Source organism: Mesoplodon mirus, assembly GCF_964341445.2.
Source record: "Mesoplodon mirus genome assembly, chromosome: 10".
NCBI classification, from domain to species: Eukaryota; Metazoa; Chordata; class Mammalia; order Artiodactyla; family Ziphiidae; genus Mesoplodon; species Mesoplodon mirus.
This window is the reverse complement of record NC_138986.1, coordinates 39,032,924-39,054,049: the sequence shown is the minus strand read 5'-3', so window position 1 is coordinate 39,054,049 and position 21,126 is coordinate 39,032,924. Positions and strand designations below refer to the sequence as shown.

At 34.6% G+C, this 21,126-nt stretch overlaps 1 protein-coding gene across 3 annotated transcripts in view; it reads left to right on the top strand.

The window, feature by feature from the left end:
- HSF2 (heat shock transcription factor 2) overlaps positions 1-21,126 on the top strand; it is a 36,946-nt gene extending 15,820 nt beyond the window's left edge. Inside the window, exons 2-13 of one of the 3 annotated variants that reach the window (XM_082633545.1) lie at positions 292-400; positions 576-703; positions 1,560-1,684; positions 3,897-3,972; positions 7,255-7,316; positions 8,226-8,313; positions 9,846-9,994; positions 10,414-10,653; positions 11,307-11,412; positions 16,813-16,866; positions 19,596-19,677; positions 20,112-21,126. In XM_082633545.1, coding sequence (XP_082489671.1) covers positions 292-400; positions 576-703; positions 1,560-1,684; positions 3,897-3,972; positions 7,255-7,316; positions 8,226-8,313; positions 9,846-9,994; positions 10,414-10,653; positions 11,307-11,412; positions 16,813-16,866; positions 19,596-19,677; positions 20,112-20,404 — 1,512 coding nt within the window. In that variant the 3' untranslated portion in view covers positions 20,405-21,126. The other 2 variants (XM_082633546.1, XM_082633547.1) reach the window with 2 other exon arrangements.

Here is a 21,126-nt window from a genome sequence, read left to right as displayed (position 1 = left end):
TTTGTTTTTGATTAGAAGAATGGAAATCTTTCTAATATTTAACTATAAAGTTTGATGCAGCTTTTGGTTTGATACATACTCCTAAACTTTTGAGATTGACATCAAAAAGTTTAATTGCAGTTTGGAGCTTAATTGAAATTTGTAATTTAATTGCAGTTTGTTTTTGCTGATATTAACAGGAATAAAATGATGGTCTGAAGGTGTCATGGAAGGACTGCCAAGTTTTGGGGTTCATATGTATCACCTAATTTCAGAGGATCTTAACTAATTGACGTTTTCAATTTTTTTCAGAATGGCCAAAGTTTTCTGGTTTTGGATGAACAAAGATTTGCAAAAGAAATTCTTCCCAAATATTTCAAGCACAATAACATGGCAAGTTTTGTGAGGCAACTGAATATGTGTGAGTATGGATAGCAGTTTAATTGAAGTACTGTCATCAGTCACTGATTAAACCATTTCCCCCATTAGGATGATAAAGGAAAATATATATTCATAGAAGCACCATTGATTTTTAAAGTTTTTACTTTTGTCTATTTAAAATTTTATTCAAAATCTGAATTTTGAATCTTTTTCAGATGGTTTTCGTAAAGTAGTACATATTGACTCTGGAATTGTGAAGCAAGAACGAGATGGTCCTGTTGAATTTCAGCATCCTTACTTCAAACAAGGCCAGGATGACTTGTTGGAGAACATTAAAAGGAAGGTGAGCTATTGTTAACATGATTTAATTAGGGCATTAACCTGTAGTATACTTGGCCAAGACATATTTCATTTGTTGAAATTAAGAAGGTACTGAAATACACAGGTTTTCTTGTTGGGACAACTTAGACTAATAAAGCTTTCATTATTTTGCCCTTTACTTTTTTTTTCCTCTGTGCTCAACTGTATGGAGGGCTCAGTCTTTAAACACTTTTTAGAGGAAAGGAAATGTTTACATTCTGACTTAGGATAAGGAGTCATCTATATTGTGATGGCTCACTCCTTATAATTTAGCTTAAAAAACATAAGTTCCTACTAGAAAGTCAGCTGTCTGGAGGGCCTTTTTTCTTTAGTTCACTGCTGAATATCTAGTGCTCAGAATGAGTCCTTATATATAGTAGGAATTTAATAATACATTTTTGAATGGATGATATATTTTGCTGAAATAAGATATTTTGACTAAATTCACAAGGTGGGGTGAGGGGCGGTAAAAGGGTGGTGGGCCATGAAAGAACATGGTCTTAGCGTGCAACTATTCTGCATAAATTTAATTAAAAGTGGAATGCAATAATAAATAGGCTTGGGGAAATTACAGGGAATTTGACAGAAGGAAATGAAAACAAAAAAAAAAGCCCTTAAGTTGCTCCTGCTCATGGAAACTTTTCCACATTAAAAATAAATAAATAAACTGATTATTCCTTATTCTCTCTTTGAGCTATGAAGTCTGTTCTTTTCCTGGGCTTTTGGAACTAAATCTCACTTCCTGGACAGGCTACAAAAACGTCTTATAACAGGGAAGTTTTGAATTATAATCAAGGTGTTTAGTATTTGTTTAATTTCCTACATTTACTTTTTGAAAGGTTTCATCTGCGAAACCAGAAGAAAATAAAATTCGTCAGGAAGATTTAACAAAAATTATAAGTAGTGCTCAGAAGGTTCAAATAAAACAAGAAACTATTGAGTCCAGGCTTTCTGAATTAAAAAGGTAAAGTATTATTTCCAAATATAATCCTAATATGGGGGTTGGTGTGTATGTGTGTGTGTTGAGGTTTGGAGGTTGGTACTTTAAGTACCTAGATTACATTGTTGAAGCCAAGATCAAAAGCCTTTTTCTTAAGTATTGATTCCCTTTATTTTTAATTTGTAGTCATAAACTTTACCCCAATATTGTATTTTCATGATGGGGTCGAAAGAATATATAAACCTTGTCAGTCAAAACGATTTGATACACAAGTGTTACTGATGAAATAATAGATCATTAAGTTGGTGTAGGAAACTATGATTCTACTTAGGTTGACTTTCATATGTTTACACACACATGAGGACCACAAGCCATACTACAGGGACTTCTCTGGACCCAGTGGACCCAGTGGTTAAGACTTCACCTTCCAATGCCAGCGGTGTGGGTTTGATCCCTGGTTGGGGAGCTAAGATTCCACATGCCTCATGGCCAAAAAACATTAAAAAACAGAAGCAATATTGTAACAGATTCATAAAGACTTTAAAATTAGTCCACATAAAAAAATCTTAAAAAAAATACCACATACGTTACCTATCCTTTCTTTTATAGAAGTTTCTTAGGACATTTTCTATGTGGCCTATCTTTTAGCAAAAAATAGGACACAAAAAATAGGGAAAAAAGGACACTAGAGACTTGTCCTACTTGATACTTACTTTACATAGACTTGGGAAAGTGATATTCAAACCTTTTATCTACAGAAAAGTGCTGTATTTTGTATTACTGAATTTTTGGCACCTTTATCCTAATGCCACAGTAACAACTTGTGTATAGAGTAGACCTGTATTACTCTTCTTAGTAAGTAGTTGGAATTCTCTTATAGTAAATAGGCGCCAAGGGCTTAAGAGTAGTTATTTTATGTATTGTCTGTCCCATTTCAATTGTGGGACGTTAGTTTAGCTATTCTGAACTCAAGTATCTTCATTGAGAGTAACCTTGGACTTTGATTCTCTTTTTAAATAATCCTTAATTTGAAGCTTGCTCGTTTTGCATGTTTTATTTAAGCACTTATGTTGGTTTACTCTATGTACCTTGTGTCTGTTGAAGTGCCCTTTGACCCAGTTCCTTGAATCTCAGATTTAGCTTTTAAGGAGTGGGATCCCAAATTCATCCTGTAAGTCTTAGTGGTAACCATTCTCCTACTTATCTTTAGTAGGCAGATGACAGTATCTTTATATTTCTGAGTCAGAAAAAGTACAGTAGTTATTCAGTAAGTATCAAAATCTTATTTTCTGTGCCCTCTATATTTAAATTCAGTCCCTTTTGTAATAGTTTGGATTGAGGAAGATGGCTTTTGTGTAAATAAACAAAAGAGCAAAAATTAGAGCATTTAATAGAGGAATTATCTTTCAGGCCTTCTCAAAATTATCATTGCTGCTAACATTTAATAACTGCAATTTCAATGGAAGATGGTGAATGAAGAAAAAAAAACTATTACTGCTGGGCATATAATTGGTTTGTCATGTATTTAGATATATGCTTTTAAAAAAACACATTTTTTAATATGCTTTAAAAAAACCAAACATTTATATGCTTGTGTTTGAGACAGATCTTTAGACAGTTTTAGAGTCTTATAGACTTCAGCTCGACATCAATACTTATCAAATTGTATGTGTGATCTTGGGTAAGTCTTCTCAGTTCTCTGAGTCTCAGTCTCCTCATCTATAACATAGAGATAATTCCTTTCTTGAAAGATTTTTAGAGAAGTTTAAGTAATACACATAAAATGTTTAGAATAGTGCCTGGCATAGCAAGTGTTGGGTAAATGTCATTTCCCCTTTAAGAATTGTTTCCTAAGCACAAGTCCTGAATTCACATGGTAGCCGTAGTTGAAAAGTTAGCTTATTTTTTAAACAAGAAGTAATGAAGCAGATTGTCAGAGGAGTAAATGGCCTACTATGTATGGATGTAAGCATAAATCTTAAGTTTTCGTGCATACATTGCCATGAGTAGAAGATACTACAGTTATGAAGAAAGAGGTACTATAGTTATGAAGGAAGGATTCTGGAGTTGTGTCAAGATTAGTTGCCATTCTGTGTAATTGAACCAAAGTTTTCCTAGTCTCATAAAGATATATAGTAAAAATTATTTCAAGTCTGGTGTTTTTAATTAAAGATATTGAGGTCTGGCTTATCTGACTGAATTTTTTTATTTTTATTTTTCATAAATGATAACATAGTGAGAATGAGTCCCTTTGGAAGGAGGTGTCAGAATTACGAGCAAAACATGCACAACAGCAACAAGTTATTCGAAAGGTAAGCTTTTTTCTCTGTGACTGTAATCTGCATTTGTTTAATGAGTACCATTTGTGACCCCCCCAGGAATCTCTATTGAGTAGTCAGTAATTGATCTTTGTTTCTTATGTATTGGGTACACAGAAGTAAAACTATGAAATCAAACAAATTAAGCCAAGTGTTACATATTCTTTGTAATAAAAAAAATTTCTTATTAGCTAAATGTAGTCATTCCATACTTCCAGATAATGTTTCATTAGCTTTTAGTAAAATTTTTTTGCCTGATATAACAACTTTATTATACTTCATTCTTAGGAGTATAATCAATATACTACCAATTTCTTACCATTTTGTATAAAAGACATAGTAGCTTTACTGTGGGATTTTTTTTTGTTTTTTGTCTTACTATTTTTTATTCTAAAAGGCATAGATATGGTCTTGGAAGGTAAGTGACTAATATTTTCAAATCAGTCGGATCAAATTATGTGTTCAAAAAAATGAGTTATAAGTGTATGCCACTATTAGTATGTGCAGAAAAGCAGTTAATGTAGTGTTGTAAAATAAATCCTAGATTTTAGTATATGAGCTGAAAATTACTGGGGGAACAGAAAATCTCTCTGCTGCAATTGTGTCCTTGTGATTTAATCTTCTCATATCAGCTTTCATATGTTAATAAGAGGTGAAACATAAAAGTAATTAAGGCAGCTATTTTTTGCTCATGAGTAAACTGGACTAAGTTTAAGCAACAGGTTTTATCAGGGGAGGGAGGGTGGGAGAGCTTCAGTTTGTTCCTAGTCAGAGGCCGTTAGCTAAAAATAGTGTTATGACTGAAAGGATATGGGTGTAGTGGAGCAGACTTGGAACACAGAGATGAATGGTAGCTGTAGCCTTTGGCCCATAGTCAAAATAGGTATACTGATTTTTAGAAATAAGTATGCAAGTGAAGGTTGAATGTAGGATTCAACTTTAAGTGTTTAGTCCAAGTACACGTATTTTTAAAACTTCCATAGTTGATTCCAACTTGAAGCCCTGTTTAAGAATACCTGATTTTAAATGATAGGTGTACGTTAACCTGTGCTTTATTTTTAAAATCTGTTAATCTTTTTCAGAAAACAATGTTTTGGTTAAATACCAACTCACAATACTCCATAATTTGTTGGGGTTTTTTTCTTGAAAGCAAGGATAGTTGGTAAAATACTTATTTAACATTTCAGTTTTTCATGAAAGATAACGTTCTTTCTGCTCAAATTTGAGCTTGAATCTATGTGTTTTAGTGGGGTTAGGGAGTTTACGTAATGCATGATGACAGGTGATAATTTTTTCTCTATTCCTGGAATTTGTTTCTAATTCTGCCATTTACTGTTTGGCCTTGGATTAATTGGAATAATATATGGGAGGTGTCTGTTATAGAACTTGTCAGCTAAAGAAGTCCAATGATGAAAATGTTAAATGCCTCATCTTCTCCTTCAGGAAACGAACTCTACAACATAATGCCAAAGTGTCAAAAGAGAACTAAAATACACAGCAAATTTCAGGAGAAATTTAGCCAGAGATTCATGTTCTTGTAAATTCAGCCAACTAATGCTTTACGAATTTTCCCTAACACTTTTTTATAAATTAACGAAAGTAATTGGACTATTTCATAGATATCTTTAAGGTTAAATGTTGTCTTTTCATCAGCTGTCAGCATTTTCTTTTGAATAAGCAATTTAGTGGCTAACCTCCTTTTCATAGACTCTAATGCTGTCTAACTCTTCAACTAAAATGTCTATATTTTTCTCCATGGCAAAGTTAATACTGATTGTAAGGCAAACCATTTAGTAGCCTCATTTGGGGGGAGAATATACAATATTAAAACAGTACAGTGTGTATTTTCAATGGACAATTCTCTGTTTTAATTACGTAATTATATTTCATAAAGCTTGTACAAGGAACTCTTCTGTGGAGTCTAAATAGTCATCAGTCACTTGGCCTTTATTCATAACATCTCAGTGATATACTGCTGCTTTTTTTTTAAATAAATTTTTTTTTTAATATTTATATATCTTTGGGTGTTCATTGCTGCACGCGGCTTTCTCTAGTTGTGGCGAGCGGGGGCCACTCTTTGTTGTGGTGCTCAGGCTTCTCATTGCGGTGGCTTCTCTTGTTGTGGAGCACGGGCTCTAGGCACACAGGCTTCAGTAATTGTGGCATGTGGGCTCAGTAGTTGTGGCTCGTGGGCTCTAGAACGCAGGCTCGGTAGTTGCAGCGCACGGGCTTTGTTGCTCTGTGGCATGTGGGATCTTCCTGGACCAGGGCTCGAACCCGTGTCCCCTGCATTGGCAGGCGTATTCTTAATCACTGCGCCACCAGGGAAGCCCCTATACTGCTTTTAATAGTTTACTTTTTTAACTCCTTTAGGCAGTATAATTTCAAGACATACCCTAAACCAGTGGTTCTCGCATTCACATCAGTATCACCTGGAGGTCTTGCTAAACAACACACGTTGCTGGACCTCATCCTCAGAATTTAAGATTCAGCAGTTCTGGAGTGAGGCAGAGAACTTGCATGTCTAAAAAGCTCCTAGGCCAGTGCTGCTGGTCCATGGACCACACTTTAAGAAACACTATCATAAAATATGAAGGATTGTTTGCATGTCTTGATCTGTTTAATAGTCTTTTTCTAAATTTAATCAGACTTTGAAGATTAAATCAGCTTCCCGTGATTGTCAGCAGGAAGCTTTGACAGATGTTCAGTGTCTCAATAATAATTTTTCTAGAGTTAGCCAATAAACTTTTTCTAACTTGAAAATACTAAGATCTATTCTGAGAGAGTTGGCAGTTTCTTTTGCCTCTAATTGTATTACCTGGTATAAGAAAAATATCTGTCAAACATCAGTTTTCTTTTCTGCATCATAATCTTCTTGAAAGAATTTTAAGTAAAAATAGGGATCTGTATCCAGGCATGCTTGGTACTTATCATCAAGACAAATAATTGAACTGAATATCTGATAGATAAATAGGTGGATGGGTGGGTAGGAAGCTAGATATATAGATAGATATATGAGTAAATGGATGTCCTAGGTACCTCTACATCTTAGGTAGCAGCAACTTTATCACAGGTTGTTCTTCTGCCTGGATGCTGGTATATTTCTTTAAATATCATTGTAAGATGCATCCAAATTTAAAATGTTAATATGTGAGAAATTATGTGACTTAGAATAGAGGACATACAGTACCTGCATTAATTTTATAAGACTTGTAATATAGACTAAAGAATTAAGAATCTATGATGGAATATTTCTTATTTATATTTTCCTTTTAGATTGTCCAGTTTATTGTTACATTGGTTCAGAATAACCAACTTGTGAGTTTAAAACGTAAAAGGTAAGATTTTATGATAATACATTTTGACCTATCTATAGACAACCAAACATGTTAGAATTTAATCATGAATGGTCTACATTTGCTGAGTATATGCGTGTTGTCCCAGATGAACAGTCCTCCCTTGTTAAATTATACTTCTAACATTTCAAGAGTGGTGGTGTTTCCTACTATTGTCATGTTGCTGTTTTTGAGAGATTAGGATAGCCTAAATGGTCGTTTTACATACATACGGTTTATAAAGAGTTCATCTTTCATTCACATTAGCAAATTATTGTAGCATTAGAAGGCCTCAGTGAGAGAAACTCTTAAAAAGAGGATACATGCTGAAAAAAGCATAAAAATTTTTTACTTGATATCTCATGTTTAATCCACTCACAAGGGTCTTTAAAAACCTGTACATTGACCATGGGTTGTGATACCCATAAATGTCAGTAACGACCTTTGTCACAATTAAAACATAAGGAAAACAGTGGACAAAGGAATAGTTAGAAGGAGAAAAAGATTATCTTGTAAGGCAAAAGATTTTAGCAGAGCTTGGTTATACTTACAGCTTATGCTGTAGAATTAACTCTACTTCCACTGAGTCTTTGTGATATTACCTACTTTTTACTATGTAAGTACCATAAAGAGTTATATAGTTCAGTCAGCAATGAAGTATATTTGGGGAGAGTAATTTATAGTGTTTATTATAACAAAGATAACACAGAAGAATGGAGAAATAAAAGCCGTAGATACACTCATCCTGCATACCCCTCCAAAAAGGTAATCGTTTTTAAGAGTTTCTTGTGTACTGAAATTTTTTATTCATTATTAAAGTGAGTGTGTTTATATGTGGCTAAATTATTAGAAGCAATTTAAACTCCATGTATGTTTGCTCACTGAACTTCATGTATATCTTCTGATTTTCAGACCTCTACTGCTAAACACTAGTGGAGCTCAAAAGAAGAATTTGTTTCAGCACATAGTAAAAGAACCAGCTGATAATCACCATCATAAAGTAATTTTTAAAATTCTGTTTTATATTTATTATCTCAAACTAAATTTTATTACAGCATTATGTCATGCATTTGAAAAAGTTTAGTGAATAATCTAACTGTTCATCCTCCAGCTTTTAAAAATCATGACATTTTTTATCATTTGCTTTAGATTATTTTAAGAAATAAACTATTACAAATATAGTTGTCTCAGTTGCCTGTTCCCAAGTTCATTTTTCTCTCCCTCTCCAGTCTCCCCTGTCACCCAGAGATAAATCACTATCTTGAAGTAGTATATATCATTCCCATGGCTATTTGATGTGTGAATCCATGAATAGTATTTGGTATTATTTTGCATATGTCTAAGCTTTATATAAATGATATTATTTTGTACATATCATTTTGCAGTGTGGCCTCTTCCACTTGGTCTTGCTTTTGAGATTTATTAAACAGAGATTTAGTTGATCTTAACTACTATATGAGATTAATTGAATATTATGATAATGTAATTATGCACTTGTCCATTGGTTATTTTAAGTTGTTTCCAACTTTTATTATAAATGTGTATAGACCTAGACTCTTTTACTGTAGCAATTTCAAAAAATATTGTTGTTTACCTTCATTTTTTCACAAGCTCTCTGGGTAAATTGTCAGACTTATACCCAGAGGCAATTAGTTGATTCCAGACTTCTTTTAATATCTGATTATCATTGTTACTTTCAAATCTTAGAATTCTAAATACTGCTTTAGATTTATTATTAAAGTGTTGAGATTTTTGTTCTCAGGCAAGTCAGAGTTAACCTGACATCTGGTTCCTCTTCCCACTGTTTAAATAATCAAGCATACCTGTTTTTAGGATTGAAGACTCATGTAAATGGGTGAAGATTTCTTAATTTAACTTGATTTGCATCTTTTGCCTCTATATTATCTAGAGTTGAAATTGATAGAATTTTCTATTATAATAATGACTTTAGTTTGCTTTGGAGAATTGAATGTTTCTTTATTAGTGTATCCATGGTCTGAATATAGCTGTAGTTGAATTTAAAAAAATAATAATTGCTAAAATGCCAGACTGACATTTGGCTGTGGAATAGTTGAAGTGTTTTTTTCCCCCTATTAAAGAAACCATTTAATGAGTAAGAATAAAACATGGCGTCAAACAGAGTAGCTTGAGATGAAATAATCCCCATCAGCCCAGTGGCCATCTGGTTATGTTTGAGATTTCTGCTGAAGTCCTAAGACTTTTTTACTCTTTGGGTATAAAAAATGCTTTAAAATTTGAAGATCTTTCCATAGAAATATTCTGAGGCGTGTCATCTTTAAGGTCCCTTACAGTAAAAGAAATAGTTAAGTAGCATGCAGATAATACATCTCATACCTCTGTAAATTGGTACTTCTAATACCAATTTAGTGTATAAGTCCCATAAGGGCAGAAAACATATCTGTTTTGCTTACCATCGTATCTCAGTGCCCAGTTAACATTTTTTAAATGATACGTTGTTTGGTAGTCAAAATAATTTCAGTTTTTTGATATATTTTCTACCTGATTTTTTAGGTTCCACACAGTAGGACTGAAGGTTTAAAGCCAAGGGAGCGGATTTCAGATGATATCATTATTTATGACGTTACTGATGATAATGCAGAAGAAGAAAATATCCCAGTTATTCCAGAAACTAATGAGGATGTTATATCTGATCCCTCCAAGTAAGCAGATTGTGAAATAAAATTTTGAAAGTATTACTCTTTTTTTATCAGAGATCTAAATTTAAAACTACTTTATTCTTTGATAAACTAATATCTGACTCATATTTTAATTATTGAACTGAAAAATTAAGCCAAGTTATTCAAGCACATAACCCCCCTCCCTCCAGCGAAAAGACTCCCAGCAAAAAGTAATGAGAATTCATTCTTATTATTAAAGTTTGGAGTTAAAGACCTTTAATTGATTCTTTGTGGTCTTATATTGTATGAAGTATCAATATTTTTCATTAAACTACACACCCAAGAAAAGCCTTTTGACAGGCGGTTTGGGGAGAGAGTTTCCATGGAGAGTGACTGGATAGGGTGAATTTATTGAATTAGTCTGAGAATGTAATTGGTTACTTCTCATATTGCTGATCTAGCTGTAGCCAGTACCCTGATATTGTCATTGTTGAAGATGACAATGAAGATGAATATGCACCTGTCATTCAGAGTGGAGATCAGAGTGAACCAGCCAGAGAATCCCCAAGTTCAGGCAGTGATGGCACCAGCCCTCTCATGTCTAGTGCCGTCCAGCTAAATGGCTCATCTAGTCTGACCACAGAAGATCCTGTGACCATGATGGATTCCATTTTAAATGATAACATCAATCTTTTGGGAAAGTGAGTCTCATGTAAAGATTGTCTAAATTTATATGCTTTCTTTGTTTACTTCACATGTTCTTTTTCTCTTTGAATGATTTTCCTTTCAGGTTATGAACCTATGTAGTCAACCTTTCTGTTCTGGTTAGTGCTGAGCTCTGCAAATGGTATTTTGAGAAAGATTTAATTATCCTAAGAGCAGTCTTGGGATCTTCTTGTCAATTCCTCAGATTTCTGTAATGAAATACTTGTTTTTGAATGTCTTAAAAGTGTGTGTGATTGTGTGTATTTGTGTTTTTATCAGGACTGTGGAATAATACAATCTCTATGAAGGAACTTACTTTATAGCAAAAGAAAACTAGAAGTTAGTAGCAATAACCAATAGTAAGAGGTTAAACATTTTATAATTTATAGTATAGAGGAAAAAGATAAATCAGACTGGGTTATTGCAGAACCTTTTTTCTTTAAATACTAAAGTTTTGTATAAAGGCTGTGGGTTCTCAATTAACCAAGTTTTTTTGAATCCTAAATACTGAATAGGATCTCTGAAGGTTAAGAATTGTAAGGATTCAGCAATTGCTAGGAATGTTTTGCTTAGCTAGACTGCAGTGTGATTTTAAACATAAAAGCAAGGAAACCTAATATTTGATTTTTTTAAAATCTTTTTTCCTTAGGGTTGAGCTGTTGGATTATCTTGACAGTATTGATTGCAGTTTAGAGGACTTCCAAGCCATGCTGTCAGGAAGACAGTTTAGCATAGACCCAGATCTCCTGGTCGATGTAGGTACTTTGAATATTCTTTGTTGTACCGGCAGTTTGTGTATTTATGTATACTATTTATAAATCAATGCATCATATTCTTGAATTCTACACTGTTTTTGCAGTTTATTTTTTTAAATGAATGGTTTTGTTTATTAGAATGAACAGATGGGTTCAGGAAAGTGAAGGAGGGTGATCACTATTCGTCTCTGAGTAGAAGTTCAGTTAATCCCTGTGTAACAACATATCAACTCTGTTGAACAGTACTATTAAATCCAGGTCTTGTCTGGACTTGTTGCTGTGTTATGTTTTGCTCTAGAGTAAATTGTCATTGAATAGAAATCAGTGGAAATAGTATAAAAACAGCATGGAGGCACTTCTTAATACTTCGGGAATTAATGTTTTTCAGTCAAATGTATTATATGTTATCATATTTAAAAATTTTTTGTATTGAGTCCTAAGATTCCCCTATTCCAGTTCTCACCACCACCTATATGAACTTGATTCCTATGTTGTCTGGACTTTGAATCCTTGTCTATCGTTTCTGGTACTAACCTTGGTCTCTTTTCTCTTGTTCTTACCGCTCCTCTCTCTCTTACCTAAAGCTTTCTGTGTGGCCTGGTCTCATCCAGATGAATCTTGTTCTTTTCCCTATTTCCATTTCCTGTTGTGAACATTTTCTGTTGTGTTCTTTTACTTGAAAAGTTTTGTTCTTTGTTTTGCATTTTTTCCTTAAAATACAACTTCTCTCACATCAGAAGATTCTACAGTTTGTCAGTGTCACATGACTATTATTTTTCCTAAATCATCAGTGCCTCACAGGATGGATTTCACCTTCTTTGAAGATTTCCTTTCCATGTTACTCTCTTAAATGAATTCAACATCCATGTTAATGACCTATTTGGACTTGTTTAACAGTAACTTGACAGCCCTTCTTGATTCTATCAGTCTTTGTCCCCAATCTGAATCCAGAGACCTTTTAGAATATCTCTCCCTTAGATCAGTTACGAAGGAAATAAAATCCTGTAATTCTGACTCTACAAATCCTCACAGTCTTCAAGTAGGTCATTTTAATTTAACTTTGGAACAGTTATCACGTTCTTTTGTCCTCACGACCTTATCCAGCTAACACTTCCCTATTCGCAGAGCATAATTCACCTTGCCCTGGTACTCTCATCAGCTGTGGAATCTCATATCCTTTCTTCTTAGAGGAAGTACTTCCTTTTTAAAGCCAGTTTGTACACCTGCCCCCCCGCCTCTCTGTTTTTCTCTCTCTATCCTTGATCTTTTCCAACTGCCTTCAGTGGGTACAGATCATCTCCATTTTGATGTGTTGCTCTGCTCATTTACCATTCTGCTTCTCTAATCCTTTTACTACAAAACTGTAGAAATGAGTGGCTGTATTCATTACTTTTTTTTTCACTCTATATTTCTTTTGAAACCCTGGATTGTCTTGCTTGTTTAGCCTGTGCTAAATTTAGCCTGTGTCTTGGTATATCCACTGTAAGTAGCCTGCAGCTTTTTTTTTTTCTTCCTCCAAATTAGGCCACTGGGCTAGTGGAAGGAGGTTTGTTTTGAATCAGACAGATTTGGGTTCCATTTTTGGCTCATGTTACTTACTAGCTAAGTTATTAATTTGGGAAAGTTAACCTCTCTTACTCAGTTTCCCCATCTGTTAAATATGGCTGATGCCTGACATGAAGGGCTTTTGTAAGGATTATAAGTAATTAACACTATTACTATTTAACACTATTGATTTTCTACTGTAGAACTTTTCCTGTTGATTTTAAAGGTACTGGACCTCTTTGTTCTCTTCCTATCTCCCTAACCATTCTGTTTCCTCTAAGAGCTTTTCTTTTTCTTGCTGTCTTCTACTTGTGGATATTCCCCAAGGTTCCCAGACTTTTATCCTGTTTTTTCCTACCTCTCTTTTTTCTATCCTGCCTCTCTGGTGGGATTTTGGCTTGTAGGATTGCTCTCAAATGTATTTCTCCAGCTCTTAATATTTTTTAAAGTAACCTTTGCTTGAATTCTAATTCCATGCCTTTAGGATCATCAGTTAGATCTTGCCTTAAATTATTTGTGTTTAACACCAAACCTTTGTTTATTTTCTAAACTAGCTACCTTTTTAAGCTTTACTTTCTGTAGTGGTATCAGTATTCTGTTTACCCACACAGGATAGTAATCACAGTAATCTTGGTTTCTTTATCTCCTTGTTCACCAAGCCTGTGTATTTTCCAAAATAACATTCACAAACCATCCCTAGTTTCTGTTGGGTTGGCCAGAAAGTGCCTTCGGTTTTTAAGTAAAAATAAGACAATTTTTCATTTTCACCAAGAACTTTATTGAACAACGTATTCACCGTTTTGTTCCACTACCTTCTGCCATTTTTCATACACCTTCATAATTCCATCTTCCCAAAACTTTTTATCTTTTTGAGCAAAGAACTATTCCAGGTGCCTTTTACAGTCTTCCAGGGAATTGAATATTTTTCCATTAAGAGAATTCTGTAAAGATCAAAGTAAATGGAAATCTGAAGGTACAGTATCTGGTGAATATGGCTGATGAATCCGAACTTCCCAGCAAAGCTGTAACAGTTTTTGCCTGGATATCAAAGAAGCATGTGGTCTTGCATTATCCTGATGGAAAGATTATGAATTTTCTATTGACTAATTCCGGATGCTTTTTGTCAAGTGCTACTTTCAGTTGGTCTAATTGGGAGCAGTACTTGTTGGAATTAATCGTTTCGTTTTCCAGAAGGAGCTCATAACAGAGGACTCCCTTCCAATCCCACTACATACACATCACCTTTGGACGAAGACAGGCCTTTGGTGTGGTTGGTGGTGGTTCATTTCACTTGCCGCACGATCTCTTCTGTTCCACATTATTGTACAGTATCCACTTTTCGTTATTGTATGGTATCCACTTTTCATCACAATTTGTTTTAAAAAGGAATGTTTTCATTACATTTAAGTAGAGAATCGCATGTAGAAATATGTTCAAGAAGGTTTTTTCACTTAACATATGTGGAACCCAAACTTCTAAGCAATTAGCATATATATTAACATAACAAACTTCATAGTGACTTTCAGTGCTCAATTTGAGTATTTTGAATATGTCAGCTATCTGCCATGTGGTATAATGTTACTTGTTCTAATTAATGTCTCAATTTGATTGCTATCAACTTCAACTGGTCTACCCAACCGTGGGGCATCGTCCAGCGAGAAATCTCCAGCACGAAACTTTGCAAACTACCTTTGACACATTCAGTCAGTCACAGCACCTTCTCCATACACTGCACAGACCTTTTTGTGCGTTTCAGTTGCGTTTTTACCTTTCTTGAAATAGTGAAGCATAATATGCTGTAAATGTTGCTTTTTTTCTTCCATCTCCAATATTAAAATGACTATGTAAGAATTCACCAATTTTAATTTTTTTTTTAAATGCACGCTGATATGACAGCTGTCACAATACAGTCTAGCAAGATTGTTTCAAATGAAGTTAAAGACAACTAAGTGCTACTAGAGCCATCTTACAGAAAAACCAAACGAACTTCTGGGCCAACCCAATATTTTCACTGTTGTCTCTCATCTAAGACCTTCATTGTTTATTTCATCCTTGAATTATGGGGTATTGTTACAAATAAAAAATCTACCCATAGGTTGCCTTGTTCTCTGAGATGGCAAAGATGGTAAGAACATGTGTGAGTAATAAGTATGCTGAGAAGCTCATGGGTTCTTGCTGCAGAGTTCAGTACAAGTGACCCAGTGTGGAATCAGTAGGAGAGACTCGACCTTAGAATTCAGCCGTGTCAGCTCCTCATACATGATCTGTTTTCCTACTTCAGACCATGCGTCTGCTGGGAATACATGAAGGTATCCCTGAGTCAGTGGGTAGATGGATTGGGGCAAAGAAGGAGTGAGGAGTTTATACTGCTGGTCCTCCTCAGATGCCACTCTCAATAGGGACAAAATCTGGTCAGACCTCTGAGGCAAGTACAAGCTGAACTGGTAGAGATTGGCAGTGATGTATAGTTACCTACTCTTAAGAAACTGAGTCTCTTCCTCTTCATGGATCAGTAGGAGGAAGTGTTATGAAAGGAAGAAAAGTTAATGAAAGGAAGAGCTGGGGATATTTTTAGGGCTACAATGAATGTGGAACTTTAAGGAGAGGAATCAGTGTTTAGAGAGGGTAGAGGAGCCTCTCTGCATTTCATTCTATCCTGCAAACCATTTGGTGTGCTCATTCTCTTAAAACGCTTTAGTCAGTATATTTCATTACTCAGGCCACTCCCAAGTCTCTTATTGCTGACAGAATGTCCTGTCCATTCATTAGCCTTGCCTTACCTTTTGAACCTTATGTATATAACTTACTATTCAACCCAGAACTTCTGCATTATTTGGACTTGTCATCTTATTTGTAGAACTTACCTCACAACCATTTCTTCCTCTCTGTTGTTGCTAATGCTGTAACAATGTACTCCTTCATCCTCTCCTTTCTAAGTCTTAACCATTCTCCAGGAACTACATGTCACATAGTTTTATCAAGACTTTTTGTTTCATTTGAGGGACGGGGTGTGTGTGTGTTTGTCTGTTTTCCTTTCTCTTAGCTCCTTAGTACTTTTGAGCCCCACCATCCATTATTATTGTAATACTGGATTGTATCTGATCATATGTTGCTATTTTGATGTTATTCTTATTTTGCCTTTTAGATTGTAAGCTCCTGGAGAGCAGGAATAGTGTCTTCATCTTGTATTCTTCATGATGTCAATTATTTCTTAGATGCTCAATAAATCCCTGTGGACTGGATGACTTTGAAGCTTATGACATAAACAAAAGTTATGTTTGTAAAGTGGCTGGTCTGAGGAGTGCAGTAAGCAGTAGGCAGTGGTCTTTGCATTTATGGCTTCCCTTGCTAGGTGAGGTGAAAAGAACCAACACGGAGTTAAGCCATTTGGTCAGAGGGCTCTACTTGAGGTGTAATTTAGGAACCACTGTCATAGAGCAGATTCTATAAATTTATCACATAATTAGCAGGTAGTCAGTGAAGGCTCTTGTCAGGGCAAGGGACTCAGCCCTGGGTGCCACTTAAGGCCAGAGGCTTTTAGGGAGGAAAAAATAAAGGAAATGAAGGAGAGGGGAGGTGGGGAAAACCACTGTTTGTCTCAAGTGATTTACCCTACTACTTTATAGAATAGAAATTCTTAAAACAGCTAATGCATGGGCTAGCTTGCTCTGCTTTTGTTCATTTTTCTTTCCGCCTTCCTGCTTTTCTCTTCCAACCTTGTTTTACTATATGGAAACTTCCTAGTGCAGGAGCTACATCTCTTCACCCAACATGGCTGTATAGAAATTTTGAACACACAGTTAATTTTTTTAAAATATTTTTTAAACTTATCATCTTTCTTGTTTGGTCTTTCAGCTTTTCACTAGTTCTGTGCAGATGAATCCCACAGATTACATCAATAATACAAAAGTAAGTTTTAATTCGTGTTGCTCAGGACCCGTAGCTGTAAGAATTTGAAAAAGTCCTACTAAGGAGAGAGCAGTATCACTCCCAGTTACAAAAAGCATTTTATATTCTTACCTAATACATGTGATCAAGATAATAAAATTCTAGATGAAAAATTAGCTTTTGGTTATGGGGTGAATCATTGCCCAGTTCTTCTGTGCCTTGTGCTATTAAGTACCAGTGTGAAATCAGCCCTCAATGTGCTGGGAGATAAACTGAATAAATTTGGCATATTCAGGTATATCACTGAAAAAAAATATGATTATTAAAATATGATTTCTTCATGTTCTGTGTCTTCATTTTACATTCTTATTCCATCTATAAATAACTTCTCAGCATTTTTTATTGAAAATTTAAGGGTACCCATATTTTAAAATAAGTTCCTTCATTTTATTAGCGTACAGTAAAAGCACAGGGATTTATACTGTTTGTAGGTAAGGTGAGTTGAAACAGTGAAGTATGGATTTTGGATTTTTTTTTTTAAGTAATTGTTTTATTTTCTTAAATGTATAGTACCTGCAGTTGGGATTAGCAGATGTTAACAAATTCTTTAGAACTGGTTTTTAATGAGTAATAAGAACAATGTGAAGGTGTTAGAGCAGACATTTAGAAATCATTCTGTTTCATTGTATAGCTTATTGTCTTGAGTAGGTATATACTTCATTTATCTTGTATTTATACCAAATTGTTCTGTAATCCCTGTTTTTCGTTGAATAAAAAGGTAAATCAGCTCCCCTGAAATGTGTACAAATTCTAGATAATGGAATCAAAATTTAATTTTTATTCGTGTTCTTTATAGTAAAAAATGAACACATATTGAATAAATATGAGGTATTAGAGTGAGGAGGTGGAATTTTTCTGACCATTGTCATGTGTGAGGATGGCCTGACCACATTTTCTACATTTTCAAAGTTATAGCCTGGGTAACTTAAAGTTGAAGGAATTTGTGAATTTTTGAACTAGAAGGTTGATTATACATTCAGTATTTGGATGATTTATATCAGGGGTTGTCATACTTTTTCTGTGAAGACTAAATATTTTTGGTTTTGCATGAAGCCAGGTGTTCTCTGTCACAACTAGTCAACTGCAATTGTAGTGCGAAAGCAGCCGTAGACAATACATAAAAGAATGAGTATGGCTGTGCTTCTGTAAAACTTTACTTTCAGAAACAGGATGCTGAATTTGGCATTTGGACTATAGTTTGGCTAGGTTTATATTATAAAAATCTGTGGACCACATCAGTACTGTGTTTCAATAAATATATTATTGAATGTTAGACCTTAAGTTGAATGAACCCATATCATGCACTCATTTAGTGAATGTGCTGTACTGTTTGTTTATTGTTAGACATTGAGTCGTTGTCTATTCTTGAATCATCTCCTGTTCCCAAAAGCTTTTAGAAATAGTAGTTTAACAGCAAGTTTACATATTGCTCTATAGTAGTATAGAAAAATTAAAATTGAGAGTGATTTCTTTATCATAGTTTTAGAATCTAGATTGTTTTTAAATAATTGACACATCAGCTGTCATTCCCTTGCTCCTGACAGGCATTATATGACATGTATTACAGCACTCTTTACTAATGAGTCAGGATGCCTTATACTCCTCACTATAGCAGTCTAAGTGGTCACTACTAATAAGCAACAATTTGTATGGGAGATGAAATCCATTTGTCATCCTGGTTCTCATATGCTTTTAGAATAACAACAGTGGCATCCTTGGAAAATACCTATTTTAGGAAGTAGAAAAATACAGAAGGTATTATTTCATTAATGTTTATTTATTGTGAATGCTAAATGAGAAATATTTTAATGTAAATTTTGGGGGAAGTTTAAGTAGTTTTTATTATGTCTTGGAGTCATTATTATCTATGAAGCCTGGAAACTTGTACTGCTTAATTTTGTGATGAATATCAGGGAAATTATAGTAATTAGTATGCTTGTTACATCATATATAATTTACAAGTGTGCAGATATCTGGGACTTACAGCTATTCAGGAAAAATTGTGAACCTCAGCACCTCAGTTTGAACATCGTTGAAAAGAGCACTGAAGAACTTAACATTTAAAGATTAACCCCCTTACAATCAGATGTAAGGAGAGAAGACAGTGGTTGAAAGAAGCAATTTAAATGACAGAAAAGAATTGAAAGAGCCAAAAAAGGAAATGAAGAAACACCACCTCAACTTTGAGGCTTCCAAATATAGAGATAAATAGTTTGAAGGATGTTATCCTGAGCTACTGTAAACGTGTTCACTTAGGCTAAATATTCTGTTTGTGAGTGAAAAGAAATGTGTAATACGTTTTAAATCAAAGCTGTTTAAAATGAATTTGTTTAAAGAATTATCTCTTCATTAGCAATTAGAAACTAGCCATCTTTGATTCATTACCATCTTCTACTCTTGTCAAATTCTGTCTGTTCTACTGTTGAAATGCTCCCTCCTTTTCGTACTTAGTGTCATCCTAGTTCGGGTTCTTTGTTTCATCCACCTGATGACAGCAGTAGTTTTCTTAGCCAGTTTCACTACCTCTACTCAGATCTCTTTCTTTCCCTAGTTCATCTTTCCTGATGCTCCCCTTTCCCATATCTTTCAGAGAGTGTACCAATATTCTTATACTGTACCAATTTTTTGCTATTTTTCAGGAACATATAAAATATGAGACAAGTATTTCTATATTATTTTTTCTCTTTTAGTCCGAGAATAAAGGATTAGAAACCAAGAGCAATGTAGTTCAGCCAGTTTCAGAAGAGGGAAGAAAATCTAAACCCAAAACAGGTAGGTGTAAATGTAGTATTAGTTTTTTTAAATAAAGATTTCTATGTAGAAACTGGGGGCCAAGGAAGGTTTTGCCATGCTTAACAATTGAACACAGATTTGTATTCGTCTCAGTTCTATGCGTAACGTATCGAGGTTCCAGCATATAAAGGAAATTGAGTTGGTGAGGTAATAGTCCTTAAAGATTGTCATTTTCCCCCCTATTTAACTTCAAGAGAACTGAAAGAACCCTCAGTTCTTAATTGTTGAATAAAAGTATACATTTTCTGACTTGTACATTTTTAAATTTACTGACACAAAGTGTGATATTTCTTGTTTGGCTATATAAGGGTAATGATTGCACACATGCACATCTGCTTCTGTTTTTTCCACCATATAGCTTGAACTCTATATAAGCTGGTGTTAAAAGATCAGTCTTCTTATCTTTGTTATAGATAAGCAGCTTATACAGTACACTGCCTTTCCACTTCTTGCATTCCTCGATGGGAACCCTGCTTCTACTGTTGAACAGGGGAGTACGGCATCATCAGAAGTTATGTCCTCTGTAGATAAACCCATAGAAGTTGATGAGCTTCTGGACAGCAGCTTGGACCCAGAACCAACCCAAAGTAAGCTTGTTCGCCTGGAGCCATTGACTGAAGCTGAAGCTAGTGAAGCCACACTGTTCTATTTATGTGAACTTGCTCCTGCACCTCTGGATAGTGATATGCCACTTTTAGATAGCTAAATCCCCAAGAAGTGGACTCTACGTGTATATATTCATCAAAATGATGAACTATTTATTTTAAAGTATCATTTGGTACTTTTTTTTTGTAAATTGCTTTGTTTCGTTTAATCAGATACTGTGGAATCAAAAGCACCTTTTGCTTTTCTCACTAACCACACACTCTTGCAAAGCTTTCAAATGTTACTCAGCTACGTAGGTACATAAGATTTGATGCGTTAAATCACAGTATTGGCATATCTTTAAGTTGGATTCAAATGGCCATTTTTCTCCAATTACAGCAAATTGGATTTGTTTTTTACATGTATGTTCATTAACCCCAGTTAAACTTTTTGTTTGTTTGTTTTACTTGTTGACGCTGTCTTTGTTTGCATTGAGTGTAAGTCACTATAACTAATGGTAGAACTCCTAAAGCTTCCTCTGTTCCAGTTGCTTTTATTAAGTATTTTTCACTTGACTTCTTTATAAAACTGGGAACATAAAGTGCCTGTATCTTGTAAAACTTCATTTGTCTCTCTTGGTTCAGAGAAGCTCATTCATGTCCAACAGAAAAGGCAATGTGTACTTGAGTGCTTGCTGTCTGATGCAGTCGCAGCTCCATGTACATAGAAGGGGGGTGGGTGCCGTCAGCCCATCCACCTCGCTGGACTAGTTTTAAGTAAAAGTTTTCTGGTTTGTTTGTGTTTTTTTGAAGCATAATATTTAGTAAAATAAATATAATGAAT